At 35.2% G+C, this 17,049-nt stretch overlaps 1 protein-coding gene across 2 annotated transcripts in view; it reads right to left on the reverse strand.

The window, feature by feature from the left end:
• The window catches only part of LOC126825084 (matrix metalloproteinase-25), a 45,762-nt gene that overhangs the window by 5,103 nt on the left and 23,610 nt on the right, over positions 1 to 17,049 (reverse strand). Inside the window, exons 2-8 of one of the 2 annotated variants that reach the window (XM_050554542.2) lie at positions 14,768 to 15,030; positions 5,838 to 6,019; positions 5,496 to 5,591; positions 4,541 to 4,699; positions 2,084 to 2,283; positions 1,571 to 1,712; positions 383 to 655 (exon numbers count right to left, since the gene is read on the reverse strand). In XM_050554542.2, the coding sequence (XP_050410499.1) occupies positions 383 to 655; positions 1,571 to 1,712; positions 2,084 to 2,283; positions 4,541 to 4,699; positions 5,496 to 5,591; positions 5,838 to 6,019; positions 14,768 to 15,030 (1,315 nt within the window). Of the gene's footprint in view, positions 1 to 382; positions 656 to 1,570; positions 1,713 to 2,083; positions 2,284 to 4,540; positions 4,700 to 5,495; positions 5,592 to 5,837; positions 6,020 to 12,728; positions 12,744 to 14,767; positions 15,031 to 17,049 lie in introns of those variants that run through there. The other variant, XM_056101948.1, reaches the window with a different exon arrangement.

Consider the following 17,049-nt stretch of genomic DNA (forward strand, 5'->3'; position numbering starts at 1 on the left):
TAAGAATTGCAGCTTGTAGGCGATAAACCCAAAAAGTGGATGTGGCACCGCCCAAGCGGGTCGGATCATGCACCAAAGTCAATACTTGCCATCCTTAGGCTATAAGGAATACAGCTGCATAGTTCCGAGACGATCCATTAAGAATTGTGGCCTGTAGGCAACACAGACAGACAAAGAAAAATGGGTGTGGTTCTGCCCCTGGAATCATACTTTGGGTATAAAGGATCTGTCAAGAATTGCGGCCGCTAGGCGACACACACAGACACAAAAATTGGGCGCGGCTCTGATAGTTGATAGTTTTTAGAATTTCGATGGATTATCACCTTTAATACCGATCTAATACTAACAATAGAAACAGAAATTCCTACGACTAAAAGCTTACCATTACTGTGTCTGAAAGCGGCATCAACTGGCACGGGTACGCCCCTCCATATACTCATATCTCTTGGGTAATCATATTCTACATATGTATTATTCTGATCTAGTTTCCAGTACATATCACCACTAACTAGGTATGTTCTATTATTAAAACCCCATACAAATACTGTATCTATTTTCTTGACATCTGGAGGGATACCGAACTCGGTAATAGGGCGACCTTCTGTTGGGAATGAGGAGACGAGATAATTGGCATTAAACACCCAATATTTATCACCTGAAAAATAACGAATGTTACATCAAATTATCCACATGCTAACGTTGGAAACGATGATTTTGTTGAACTGGTACATACACACATGTTCAATACTGAATTTAAAATATTGGCAAGACGTCCTAAATCACCAGAGGCACATGGCCACTCCACTGTACATGTTATAAGACTGCCTTTCTACCGTGTGATGTATTGCCCCGGTGTAACATTTTACCGTACATTTGATAAATTATGTGATGAATTATCCTGGTGAAATATTCTACCGTACATGTGATGAATTTCCCTGGTGAAATATTCTACTGTACATGTGATTAATTGCCCTGGAGAGTGAAATGTTGCTCTGGGCCCTGTTTCACGAAATTTTAACTAAAGATAAAATCCAAATTTTAGTAGATACTTCAATTTTGATTGGCTAAGCACTAAAATCAATCTAGTATTATCCAATCAAATTACTAAAATTTTGATTTTATCTTAGTTAAAATTTCGTTGAAACAGGCCCCAGGATTGCCTCGGGGAAATATTTTACCATTAGTTCGACAAAAGGATTGCCCTGATGAAATATTTTACCACTTGTTCGACATAATAATGAACGCCCTGGTGAAATATTTTAACACTTGTTCGACATGATAAGGACTACCCTGGTGAAATATTGTAGCATTCGTTCGACATAATAAGGACTGCCCTGGTGAAATATTCTAATGTTCGATTGACGAGGGATAGATTGCCCTGGTGAAATATTCTAACGTTACCATGTCTTCAGCCTGCCCTGGTACAGTTGACTGCACTGATGAAATATTACAGCGTGCAATTTACTTGTTATTGACTTTCATGTCAATCTATTGCCACAGTTAGAGACTGTACTGGTGAAATATTTACACACACTCATACTCTATGTTCTTATATAAATCGTAGACTTACCAGCAAAGAATACAATCTTTCCATCTGGTTTTCTTTCAAAGACTGCATCAATACGTTTGATCTCATTAGGAAAACCATACCAAAACTGATGAATATTTATTGGATCTCTTACAATATTTCGGGAATCAAGTCGCCAAAACCACTGAAGAATTAGAACCAATGAAATAATACTACATTATGCCAGTTTGTATATAAAATTAATATAGTTAAATCACTAATCTAAAACGGTATATTTGATAGCAATTCCATCCAGATGAACCAAATTCAATAACGTTATTACTATATAACAGTAAGTGCAGGAGGACCACACTACTTTTAAAAACCACGGACAAGACGCACGCTACACAGACATTGCATGCAATATTCAAAATACGCATATATCAGATCAAGTGATTAGATCGGGGGCCAGTCAAAAGCGTCCAATGCGCTGTACAATCCCAGGTGTGCAGCCATACAAGCTTCACTCAAAATGAAAACAAACTAGTACTAAGGAAACAATCCGACAAAACTTACATTTCCAATAAATAAGAAAACCTCATTTCTAACAACAGTAAGGGCATCAAAAGATTGAGTACAGGGGTCTGGTGCTTGTCCATTAGGATCCCTATCAGTAGGATTAACAGTATAACCATCATCACCATCATTATCAGTTCTAGGGGGTCGTGTGGGTTTAACTGGAGGTAAATCTGGTAATTCCATTCCCTGTTTAGGACCTAGATAAAAACATAGATATATTAATTAATGGTTCCAATATGGGTGTTGTATCCACGACCATGTTTAAATTCAACAGTGTGCCCCACCCATGTTGTAAAGAAAGGCGTATCGGGTTTTCATATCTATTCGTTTGAGTAATAATAATCAGAATGTCCCGGGTTCGATTCCCGGCGTAGGCCGAGAAGAACCCTAGGAATTTGTTCAATCCCAGTTCTGATTTGTCCGTTGTGGTACCTTTCAAGCTTACAAGGAAAGCGTGTTGAGTCGTTCGGATGGAAAAACACCGAGTACAAACTAATAATGTACGTAAATATGTCATAACAGTTTGAATTTTAAGACATTGTCCGCGCAAAATTATATCCCATCGAGCCATATAAATAAAATGACCGTATATGGGGTATGTAAATAATATTGTCAACGAGACACCTTTTTCAATTGACCGTATGTGAGGTATGCAAATAATAGTGTCAACAAGATACCTCTTTCCATTGACCGTATGTGAGGTATGCAAATAATATTGTCAACAAGACACCTCTTTCCATTGGCCGTATGTGAGTTATTATTATTATTATTATTACAGCATATTTATAGTGCACCCTTTCATATAACATGTTCAGGGCACTTTACACCTCTTTCTATTCCGTTCCTTATCTCTGACAATAAGATGTTCTTCTCGGCACACCGGAACTCACTACATTCAGCATCACAACTACCGTGACCCGCCTTGGATGGACAATAAGTTAGATCTGTTCCGCTAGTAAAGGGGTTTAATAACATCATTTAAAGTCTGATTCTACCAACGTTGGGTAGAATAATATATATTTCTATATTATTTTAATACAACCGAAATTACGATAAAACGGCAGGTACACGTGAGTCTGCATCCATAACACCACCCATTGCAACACTGTTCGTATGTAGCATCATTTAATGGAAGATAGGTTGCCAGGCAACGGAACATACGTCCACATCAGCTAAATCGTCAGGGCAGTCAACAAGTGTTGTCGCATATTTTTTTTCTTTTGTCAGTAATGAGAACATTTACAACATATGAAAATCTGATTACAAGTAATAAGCCATGAAGTAATTATCAGAAAACATTAGAATTTGTTTCGACCTTAAACAATTTATATTAAAGTAGCTAAGTCTCCAACTCAATATCATCAAAAACCTTCGACATTGAAAACACGAATTATTTTTCAATTCAAATCAACATTTGTCTTGTGATCTTAGAGGGAAAAGATGGGCTTCCGATATCCAATATTCAAGACAAAATAAACATTTTACCATTGGTACACGAATCGTGTACCATAATGCGTTTCAGCGCCATTTGGAACAAGGGACTCAAAGAACAGGGCTATATATATTCCACAAGTCATGTCAAATGGTGACGCTATATTCTTATCTGGAGAGCATGCGCAATAAATACCATCGATGTAGGCTGGAAAAACCAGACGCTAAAAATTGCCATTCACATGAGACTTCTGGCGTATTTCGCCGAACATAACTGATTAGAAATTACAGTAAAAACAGAAACGTTTGAATGTAAATCAGTTTATATACATTCATATAACATTATTATATGCGTTGCGACCCATTTTTGTCAATTTCTAGGTCCCAAATATTAGCGATTTAGCTCCTTTAACTTTAGCCTATAGAGTGAATGAATGAAATGAAGATTTAGCCTCTACAGCGTCTACACGATTTTTCAAAGTGATCGTTGAATATAAATAGGATTCTTCATCTCATAACCTTAAATACTGTGTATAAATTTAAAGTCAATCAGATATCAACTTTAGCCTTAAGACCTTCTACAAGTAATTATCGAAAATAGTTGAAAATCAATAGGATTCTTCGTCTCATGACCTTAAACAGTGTGTATAAATTTAAAGACAATCGAATATTAACTTCAGCCTCTAGAGTGTCCACAAGATATTTCACGGCGACCAAGGGCCATAACTCTGGAAGTAATTATCATGACCGGATATTAGCCGATAGAGCTTCCACAAGTTTTTTCTAAGTGATCAAGGGCCATAACTCTGATAGTAATTATCGGAAATCACGGCAAATTAATAGGCTATTTCGTCTCATTGACTTAAACATTAGATATTAACTTTAACATTTAGAGCCTACACACGCAGTTATGGACGCCGGAGACGGACGGACGGACGGACGGGGGCGACGACGGTATACGACCACATTTCATTGTGCACATTTCATTGTGGACACATAAAAAGGAAATGATTATTTACTCACCATACATATTCTGTATACCCTCTATATCATCCCTTGGTAGTAAAAATTTAGTTTGAAACCCCTGATACCACGGATACATCAATGCACCAGGCTCACTACTATGGGCTAAGCCTAGAGCATGACCAAACTCGTGGGCGGCCACCATAAAAAGGTCAACACCTTAAATACAATGAAATAACTATCAGCAAAATTTCTCCCTCATCAGTACTTATTAAGAATATGGACGGGTGTAGGTATGTGCATATTTCAACTTTATTTAATGGATTTTGGTGTAAAGCGCGTTGGTAGACAATAGGGTGTCTATATTGTTGTGCAACACTGCAACCGATATCGAGAGTATCTCATTCAAGTGGGAAAAGGGTAATTATTATAATATGCAAGTAGAGAAGAGTGGAATTAATTTGCTGCAGTCATCTGATCTTGTAATACACCATAAACCAACCAACGCCCATCCATTTCAAAATGTCTGCCCTTCTTTTTATTTCAGTATTAAACATATACACATGATATGTCACTCAAATAGAAGGCACGGTGGTTTTACAAACTAATATTTATTCGACAGAGAGACCCCAGAAACAATGCAGCCAATATCTCGATGTTGCGGTTTGACTCAGTACCCGGTTTAGTATGGCCTGGTTCCGCGTACATATCCAGGTGAAACCACATGTTTATATGTCTGTCATTTATGTATACATTCTTTTACATCGAATTACTATTTGTAAGGTTAAAAAGTAAGGTACTGAACCAAACAGGGTACCGAGCCAAACAGCGACACAACTTCCATAAGTATTTCTCAAAGTTTGCAAACCAGTTAGTTTAGTACACGCGATACTGATTTTATTAGTCCGTTAATAATAGGTAGTAATCACAACAATCCTGGTCGCCGACCTTATATTTATTGAACTTGATATCAACAAAACGAGTCATAATAATGTGTTTAAAACAATGTACTTACCATCTGACGAATTAAATGTCCATCGTTCATCGTCATCAAAATGTGTGTCGCCACCACGACCACTACCAGGGAAGAACGCATGAGCTAAGATCATCCCTGAAGATAAAATTCACGAATAAATACATAAAGAATTTCGCCCATACCTGTTTTCGTAATTAGCTCCTCAAAATTAGGCCCCTACATCGCGCTGACATTGAACAATGATATTTTTTATTGGATTGGCCTTAGCGCAATGTGTCCAGAGTGATTGCCAGTTTTACACAATCTGAAAAGGACTTGTTGTTTGGTGCATACTATGTGTGTTCATTTTCAGATGGGGTGATTATAAAATGTGTCTCTTACCTTTTCCATCAAAAGGGTAACCATCTTGATGATATCTACTGGCGAATTGTATCATGATATCAGCTTCACCATTCATTATTTCAGTAAATGTTAATTTAGTTACATCACTCCACACTTGAAATGCGCCATATATAACATTTCTAATATTATGTAGTGGTAAATCTGGCGAATAGTTCACTATCCTGATAATAAAAACAAAACAATAATATATACATGTATGTATAAAATAAATATATGGAGGGTGGGGTGCCAAATGGTCTAAAGTCCAAAAGTAACAAGGAGTGAGGTGTTTTTTGCAGTGTACAAAGTCCTCAACTACTGTTGATATCCCAAAAAGACAAAGTTGATACAATCCAGTAATAATAAAGATAGTAAATTGCTTGATAACGATATCTAAATGTGTATCGAAACGTAGCATGTTAATAAATTCAGAAGTAGTATATCAATATACGTGTTTTTAATTTGTGAAATCTACTTCTATATGTCTTATAAGGATTATATAGACAGTAATAATATAGAGCGTTGAACATTCAGTCAGTTTGACTGCTCTGTGGCGCTTTATAAAGAAATAAAATATAGACAACAAGCACAAGTAAAACAAAATTATAAGACCCATACACAAACCTGACGCGTTTCATACACAAAATATAACATAAATTTAATTTTGATAATTAATTCGAAAATATTCTGTTTTTAAACCTTCTGGACAGCTTTTGGTATTTATTCCAATCTTTTGGACAAGGTGAACGATCTTTCTCTAAGTTTGGATTTAGGAACAGCGCAGACTAACTGATAACTATTTTGATGAACGTAAAGTAGACTATTCATATAATAAGATACATTCGTATAATTAGAACACCACACCCGCCACTGCTACTGGGATTAATTAAAACTAAACGTTTCAGATAAGACAAACGAAGACACACCGCCCGTGTCAGGCTATGTTAGACGAAAAACAACAAAAAGCTAAAAACAGATATGCTTTAATTAAAAGACAAATATTTTGATCATCTTTCCTATATAGATTCAACAATGATAGAAAAATTGAACATTAAAATGTGCAGATATGCCTTAGAAACACGCAGAAAAAGTAGCAACATAGCTGTACCTGCGGAAGTGGGATGCACGTCAATTGAAAGCTTTATTAGATGTTTAGCACAGTTATAAGAATTACAAAACTACCTACTCCAAATTTAACAAGACTTGCTTTAATTGAAAATCAAAAGATGCATGCAGACGAAAGACAATCTGGGTTTCATTTTTTAAGAATTGTGAATATATAAAATAAAATATAGATTTAAAATCGTATTATAAAAAATAATAATAAAGGCCTTGGTGGAACCAGAAACGCACTAACAAATCTAAGAATAAGCGCACATAAATTGAAAATTGAAACAGGCAGATATTTAAAATTAGACGTAAACGATCGTTTGTGTAAAATATGTCAGGAGGTATAGAAGACGAAATTCATTTGATGACAAATTGCAAAAGACATGACGAAAAAAGAAAAGAACTGTTCAGATTAATTCTATTTTGTAAACCAAATTTTTATAAACTGAATGATTTACAATAATTTAAAATACTGATAATGAATAAAGATATAGACATTTTAAAATGTTTAGGAGCTTTTGTATACAATTCGTTCATGCCTTTGTAAAGTTGTGTATCTTTGTATAATTGTGTCCATGTATGTAACTTTGTTTGTTTCATGTATATTTCTATTATTTTTATTTATATATGCACATAACCTTGTAAGGTTTTTTTATGCAATAATGTTTCTTCTTCTTCTTCTTTCACCGGGAAGAATTGGAAAGAGAAATTTGGTAACACTAAACGTCACTGAACCTGGAAATTTGGGCGATGTGCCAGGAACCATGATAGAAGATTTCATTCATGAGTATTATGTACATGTATACACTAATATAGACCTTCACTGTCTTACTGGATTACACAGTAAAACGCCATATTTTGTCACCCTGACTTCGTATACAAGTCTCTGGCATACACATTTATTTATACACGAAAAGGTCAAAAGATACCAAAATAATATTTTTTGCCAGAATTTTGATCTAATATGCGTTGACTGTTTAGACCATGACACACAATGCTCTAACCAGGAATCTACTCTGTAAGGCGATTTTCAATATACTCCTTTTCTTGCAGTGTAGTTTCTTTGCTATTTGGAAATACTGATTGGCAGTTTGAAGTATTCTCTTGAATATTTTCAAGCGTTCTGTGTAGTGTGTGTAGTGGGTAACAAATTGCTGTTTTAAAATTACAGGTATTATGAATCCTACCATGAATTCTAGGACATCCTACAGAGTCGTCAAATAGACAACCGACACACCACTCTGGTCATGGCGTCGATCGGTCGGCTGGGGCGAGTATGCTAGTCTCCCACACTTTCTAGAGTTAGGGGTGGGGGGGGGCAGCACACCTCTACCCTTTCCATTAAACAAAAACACACTACATGTACATGATACCCGACGGGTTCAGTTTTGGTTAAAATAAATTCTGAAGCCCTTATGTTATGATTTGGACTATGAGATGAAACAAAACGATGGATGTTTTAATTTCTATCTGGGTAGACAATGTGTTTTAGTTTTAAAACAGTTATGGGCCGATAGTATATAGGCAAATATAGACTTTCAGTAGTCCCAACAAAAATTATTAGATAATATCAATTGACCAAGTAACGTTACATTACTTTACATTGATTCCATGCCGCCATCTTCACTGTTGCTGAACACCTGAATGATAATTCATTCCTATTTATGAACATCAAGCTCAGTGGTAGATAACCTAATCATTATCTAAAGAATACTTTCCGGCCCTTATTGTTTTTAGTAAATTTAAATAAAGAAATGATTATTTGCCTTCTGACACAATATGGACGCACAGTAGGTCAATATGTGTTTACTGATTAGTGTCATTACCCAATACGCCGAATTATAAATAAATAAGGACACTGGGTCTTAAAGTTATTCGATATGTACAGCAACACACACGACATATTTGTAAGTTTATATGTAATTTATGTCCAATGTTTAAACCAGAGTTGTTCCGTCCATTCAGCAACACAGACGACCTATTACTATTTCATCATGCAGCTTCAATTAACACTATGTATTAGGCCTAAAACATTTGAGGTACTTACATACGCAGTGTAAAATTAAATATTTACTCAAATAACTCGATGTTTTGAAATTTGAAAAATCTTATGTACCGCATTTCTGGTATAATATGTCTTTAGAGGAAGGGATTAAACAGTGGAAATGATTTCATATCGAATAAAACCAATATTCCTGTTATATAACTAGTAAATACGTTGCAGATACAATAATTGGATAAAACAAATTGCGTAATTAAACGATCGGGTTAATAAGGTCACAAAAGTCAAAATGCCCTGAAATATTTCGGTTACAATATATTGTCACTTTACCGGAAACAGATAAGATAAAGTTTAGTTTAAACTCAATGCAACATGCCTTTAGTTTCCGTGCACGCAAATGCTCAATACCATAATAACAAGGGTGTGTTCAATTCGGAAATGAGCAGAACGAAATTGAAACCAACCCGGACGCAGTATCGGGTTTGATGATGTCTTCCTCGATTTAGTTTGCTTTGATTCGTACATTGTATGTGCGTAAATAAATAGCACGTGTAGGCATAGTGATGGAGAATTATAAACTTGTACTTTTGCGCTAAAATCGTCTGATAGAGGGATAACAGCCAACTCAAAAACGTCACCAGTTTGTGGTGATAAATCTATGCATATTGGTCAATTACATGAAATATTGGTAGAATTGCTGTCAAATAGCAATGTTACTGTCTTGACAATTAGAAGATTTCTGCAGGGGCTACAGTTTTCTTTTTATGTGTGCGTGTATGTGTTTTGTGGGGAGCTCAGTTTGTGTTATTATATTTTTATTATTCTAGTCCATTGTATTTCAGACTTCTTTGCAAAAAAAAAAATAAAAAAAAAATAAAATCTTACTTCGATTTAAATCCCTACTAAGGGGATATATAAATATTCAAATTTAGCCACATACTATAAACTATTCAAATTCCTACTACAAACTATTCAAATTTAGCCACATACTACAAACTATTCAAATTTAGCCACATACTACAAACTATTCAAATGTGGCCACATATTACAAACTATTCAAATTGAGTCAAATGCAACAAAATCTGAAACATACAAGAAACACGAGTCTGTCACCCCAAATTGACGAAATATGGACATTGTAAGTCACTGGAAAAAATATCAAATTACATGAATGGACCCATAAGGTAAAGCTAAAATAAGTATCAGCCAATTATTGGAATTAAACGCCTGGATTTTGGATTTAATTTCTACAACAAGCAAGAAATATTGATCTTCAAGAAATATTGATCTTCAAGAAATATTGATCTTCATTATTGAATTATACACCTAAAATAGATTGCAAACGGATATTAATACATAAACTTGGGTTTGTCTCCTGCTTTATCATGTTTTATTGGTCTAACTATAAAAATGTCATTAAAAAAGCCCCGACGCATCATACTGCTTCAGAATATAAACCCTAGATCAAAGACATGGAGTATGGTTAAAATGGCTGAAGTTTTTCTAAACCACATGTTTACGAGCTACAGGCATCTGAAAGTCTTAGCGCCATTTTCATTACTTACAGCACACTAAAGAAACATTATACCACTCATGCCTTGTCTCTTAGACATTGACCTAAATCACAGCGTCGTGGAAAACTTCAAAAACCTCGTGGCCTTTTGCAAACAGGAGCCAATTCCAGTAGCCACTTTTTTTCAACACATTATTTATCAATTATTTCAAAAACCACACGAACATCGAAAAGTTAAATAAATATTTTAAAATGTTTGCCACATGAAGAATGCTGTTTGGGCATGCCAAGTTCATGTCAAATTAAACTTCATATCAAATATTTTACACCCATACTTCATAAAACGCGAAAATTCCAATACGATTTTTATGTCAAAAATCCATTCATCCGCAAGAAATTCTGCTACAATCATTTTGATAATCTATCAATAGTCTGCAAAGTTGTCTGTAGTAATTTTGGCGCGTATGTCCTCATTCATGCAGGTTGTGATGATGTTTATTACACCACAACCACGCTGAACAGGGACACACAGACCAAACAATAATAATAATAATACCTCTAACTACACCCAAATATTGAAACAATTAACTCCTCGGTCCTTCGGACTTCTTGAATTCATTAAAACATACCATATGGGCGCTTTACTCTACTAGCCCCAAGGCCTAACATGACAACACACCAACTCTCACGACCACACCAAACTAAACCAAACCATCAATTCCAATGAGCCAGCGAATGAGAGTGAAAGTTTAACAGCAACTTAGCTCGACCGATGCGGAGTGTCGTTGTAATCTTAGAAGTATATTTGAGTATTAATAACCCCATCTGGGAAGTCAAATGCACAGGAAACCCTCTCTGATTGGCTAAAATGACAAGAACTTTGAAAATTCTCACCCCAAACCCCGGCCTTTCCTGATGACTAATAATACAAGTTCATGTTTGCAGCTCGTTTTCCTGGTGTGCTGGGACCACTTGGTTATAAACCCTTGTCCACTTCCGAAACTGTTATCAGCTAACAACAGACACCACTTGTAAATCTAGCCTATACTTATTTAACATGGTAATTAACCATTTAATTTTCCTAGACCATAATACTCTTGATAAGTTAATTGAAATAGAGAAATCGGAGAAAGCTTTCTTCTCGCTAGGGACGTTGACTTCAACGATAAATCGAATATTGTGCTAATTGCTGTAGTCGTTACGAATAAATTCTGTTAAGCGAATGGTCTTGATTCGAATGATCAGACGATGTTTGTAAAAATTGTTTTTTGAACAATATAGTTTAGAAATGCCTTAAACTTATCGACGTGTTAAAATGTTAGTTTTATTTTCGAAATTGTTAGCAGGTCTGTGCTGCACATATTTCACGTGTATATCTTAGTCTTACAATCTAAATAACAACAAACATTTCTTTTTTGAACTCTTCACAAAGGTAAATGACATCTTGATATCTGCCCTCGGCATGAGTCCTGTCCCTACTATTTGTAGCTAACATAGCTTCAGAAGATAAAGCATGTTAAAAAAAACCTTAGGGTCAAAGTCATGTAGCAAAGTCATTCGCCAAAAGAGCGCATCGGCAGCACCTTTTTTTCTCAGTAAATATTAAATAGTTGGCAATTAAAACAATAAAATAAACACTGCTTCCAGATTTTCATTCCGTTATTTAACGGACTTTCATTCCGTTGCATCGGTATAGTATAAAATTTATCACTTTTGGAACCATCCTAGACTAGAAACACACATTTAGTTGAAGGCAATGATTTACATAGCAAATGTTAAGTATCGAATGACACTAATATGTACGCAAGACTCTCTGGAGATGTCTGACATTCTGGTGCATTAAGGACAGGTGTTTATAGATCAGTTTACTTCATTTAACTAATGACAGGTCAATGTACACAATTATTCAAACTGCAAAAACACCACATTCTTGGTATGTACACCTAGAATGTCCATGGTCTTATAAAACTGCGCAAGAATACTCCCCAAAAATTAATTGACTGCTCATCAATACTCATAAATGAATAATACGCATCCTTAAAACGATGGCCATCATTAAAATAATACCTATCAATAAGAAATACTCAATAAAATAATATTTTTCATTATACTTATCAATTAACCAATGCCCATCATTAAAATAATACTCAATAATCAATAAAATAATATTTTCATTATAATATCATTTGGTATTTTCTTACATTGTACAATATACAAACATAAAAATTATAATATATAAAATGTATACTAGTTCATTATTACTTACACCCAACTCAAACCTGACAAGTATTTTGGTAAATAAAAACAAAAAATTACAATGGCGAGTTATATACTTTAACAAACTACTTTGACATAACTAGTAATTAAAACACATCCTGATATCTGACCTTATTCAATTATTTTGTTTTAAACCTTGACCTTCTTGTGTTGACTTCTAATATTAGAAATAAACACACAGCTGTATTGGTTTCTGCACAACAAATTTCAAGACCAGATACTTATTTATTGTATATATATAATCTACTCGTCGCAAAATGAACATTGTAGAAAATATAAATTAGACTTATATTAACACAAGGTACAATTTTATGGATACACAATTACTGAGTTAATACTAAGCGACGTTTCGACGAGGATACTCTCGTCTTTACAAATGCCTCTAAAAGATTAACTCAGTAATTGTGTATCCATAAAATTGTACCTTTTGTTAATATGTTCAATTACTAAATGCCAATCAAAGAAGATAGACTTATATTAGTTCGAATAACTATATTTCATAGACCATTCTCCACTGTGGCGTACCAAGTATTTCTTGCACTTTTGGGCGACGTCAAATGTTGCCCCCCCCCCATACTTTTCACTTGAGACAATGCCCTCCCCCTCCCTCTCCCTCACTACAGCTCTTTTCGACTCTACCCCACCCCACACCACTGATTCTCATCATTCAGAACAATAGATGATATATGAAACATCCAAAAAGACCCAATTCACAAAGACTAACAATTTAAATTTCTAAAGTAAAATGTACAAACAAGGATGTTCTGTACTGTATTTATAGGCTATGTTTCTAGCAAATTAATAATACCCTGAACGACCTGAACACAAAGCAGCAAATATTAAAACTAATTCGAGAACTGTAAGCTCAAAGAGGACAAATTAATGACGTGTTGATGAGTTGACTGGGTAGGCATAACATGTACCTATTCCTAATAAATCAAAGCCTTGCGAAAATCATATTCGCATTACATATAAAATGGGAAAAATGGAAGTATCCCATTCCTCGTTTTCTGCTTAAACTGAAAAAAATAATTTTGTCCAATTCGTATAAAAACCCTTTTTCTGATGAACATTATATGGGGGGTGGGGGGTATTGGACCGGCCATGGATCGATGATGATCATGTTGTATGTGGCCGGTGACATTAACGGACCGCCACGCCATCACTGGAGTCTGGAATGGGCTGGTATAATAGACTTTCTGGGCCGGGTGTGCTGGGTGTGGGCCGGAATTCGGAATCCTGCATAATATGACGATATGATGATTTCACAGGTTGATGGTTGTCAGTTACTTGCAGGTCGGGGTTTTGGCCTAAATTAATCGATTTATGAGATATACTATTTGACAGAGATTATAATCAGATATGCCACCAAATCGCATATTTGGGGTTCATTTTTCAAAATTTTCCCGTCCGGGCTGGCCGCGGTCAGTAAAAATGGGCCGCTCTGACACGGGAGCCCGGGCCGGTTTCCGGCCCCAATCCGCCCCTGGTACTGTCCATGTGCCGTTTAGAGATTCTGCAGTGTGGCAGTTAGTATTGGATTAAGAGGCAGAAACGCCGCTGCCCTGCCAAACTTTCCCTCATAGCCCACTGCATGGCGTATTCCCGTCTTCATTAGCCCAGTATTTCATTTCCATTTCTATTAAAGGACCGATGTGTCATTTGAATTTTCGCTAAAATTTCAGATTTCTTCGATATGTACTCAGATTGATTAGTTAACACTTATTTAAGAACACAAAATCGAAATACCAACGCTAAAGAATTTCCCGCTTTGGATTCAATCGGATTTAATAGATGGTGGCGTCTTTTTCCATGCGAGCAGCACAAAGCTATAATAAACTTTCAGTTTATCATAACTTTGTAAATACTGAACTGAATAGAACCATTCTTGGACTGATATTCCTAATATAGACTAAATATTCAAAATGTAGTTTGTCAGAGATTCCTATAGCGTTAATTGTCGCATCGAGCCTTTAATATACACGTAGTATAGTTGGAGATAAAAAAAAAAGATTAAAATATACTAACCTAAAAGTAAGGTTTTTCTTCTCCCATTTAGTTGGAGCTAGAGTGTATCTTTTTTTACGATGACCAAATGTTATATTGTTATCACTGTTACCACATCGAGGTCTCTGCATCAATTCTTGTGTTCTTCTATCTATCACACCTGTCTGTGGAATCTGTCCTAATCTTTGTAATCTTTTAATTTGATCCGACATATCTTCCATTGACATCAAGTTGCCGGTCTCCTGACTAGCACCAGACAAATAGCCGAATTTTCGTAAATATTCCTGTAAAGATATAAGAACCGATATTAAGTGTTGGATTGAAAAAAGAATGAAAACAAATCTATGGCTAGAAATTCTCCTTCTGGGTGGAGTTTATCATTTTCCTTATTAAATGTAAACTTGTTTGATACGGGTGTTATGCAATACAGCATTTTCTCTGTGTGTGTGTGGGTGTGAGTGTGTGTGTGTTTTTTTTGGGTTTTTTTTTTTGGGGGGGGGGGTCAATTTCTTGTCTTTTAGTTGTTTCAATCAATCAGATATAGTTTAGCCCGCCCGTTAAAACTATTACGTAAAGCAGGCAAGGTTTTTGAATCTTTAATATAAGGATTTTCAGTTTCGAAACCATTGCTTAGTTTTGGTTGTGACTACATTGGAATGAAAAAATAAACTGACCAGATTTTAAAAAAATACACAACTATGAACTACATAAAAATGTTTCAATGTCGGATTAGATTATCTAACATGTCTAATAATTTGAATTTACCCAATAAAGGCCAATTAAAGATGCATTATGTAAGATTTGGACAAAGAGCTGACCGTTCTTGTTACAATAGTTCAAAAATAGATAATGCAAAATGGAATATTTCATTCACATTACTATATTTCGAGCGAAGTTATCACTGTTTGAAGTTTTGATAAGATGTGGCATAGATTGTTTATTATAAAGTTACTGTGTTAGTCTCAAAATAAGACCAAAATGACCGCAACTTTTAATATCATTTATTTTTATTATTATTCTTGTGCCGTTTTAAAGGACTAGTAGTATACAACCGAGTTGTCAGAGACGATTTAAAAGGTTAGGCTATTACCACTACATCCACATCGGGCTATATTTAGAAACTTAAAGATGACAGGAACTTTCTTATTATCACCAGGAAACATTATAATACAAGATAATAGCACAGCATCCGCGCAATGTAAACATATCCTGTTAATCAGATGACAATATTTACCCGGTCGGAAAAGATACCTACGATTGAGATTTAATGTCGTATAAATTTATTGAATACTACACACTCCCACATTAATTCTCAAATACTGGAACTTGTAAATTAAAATGCATATTTAACAATTAATATAATTACATGCGTATTAATAATAACAAACTTTTTTGGTTGTTAAATAGAATTTTTCAAGTTCTTAACTTATTAACTAGTTTCAACTATACGCGTAATTATAATGAAATTAAGCTGCGTTTGATTCGATTTGGAAATGAAATGGGGTTTAACGTCCTACTGTTCTGCTCCTAAAATGGGCTAATGAAGACGGATTCGATTTGGAAATAGCGTTCCAGTCACCCAGGTCCTCAAGTAGAAAATATGGTTTGTAACATGATTCAAGCGATTTTTTGAACTAGCGAAAGTACAGCACCAATTGCAACAATTGTCCCACCAACTCATCGACCAGCTTGGCACTAGAAATGGTTTTGCAAATTGGCAAATTTTGTTCAAGATGTTTATTTCCTTTTGAAAATCACAATTTGAAATTAAATTCACGTTATGTTTTATAGCGTATAACATTAAACTCGATGTATATTTCAACAATATGGAATTCATTTGACGTCATCAAGTCAAAGTAACCCCTGTGTTTTGAGCACGGAAGCTTGCCTTTTACTTGATAACACTATCGTAATACTAAACAATCTTGGAGCACCATCTTGCATATCATTTGTACTGGTAATGAAATATCCCAGGTTTACAGAAATAAATGTATTTTCTTTTTAACAGGGAGAAACTAATAGACAGAATAACTAAGTGGTGACTAAAAGCTTGTCAAATCATGTGTCAAGAAATAATAAATATGAACTTAAATGATTCGGTAAAATAAATCGCATTGATCATAATGTTGGGAATCAGATTTCACGTCGTCCAGTGTTACACTGAATCGTCCCAGGTCCAATTCTAAACGTAGTGCGAAAAGAAACATCATAATTTTCATGCCCGTTTCCCCATTGCCTGGGGTAACGCCTGTGGGTCGACCGTAGACAGAGAAAGATTGTATTCGGGCTTAAAGTCTATCGGT

The sequence above is a fragment of the Patella vulgata genome, chromosome 6 (genome assembly GCF_932274485.2).
Source record: "Patella vulgata chromosome 6, xgPatVulg1.2, whole genome shotgun sequence".
NCBI classification, from domain to species: domain Eukaryota; kingdom Metazoa; phylum Mollusca; class Gastropoda; family Patellidae; genus Patella; species Patella vulgata.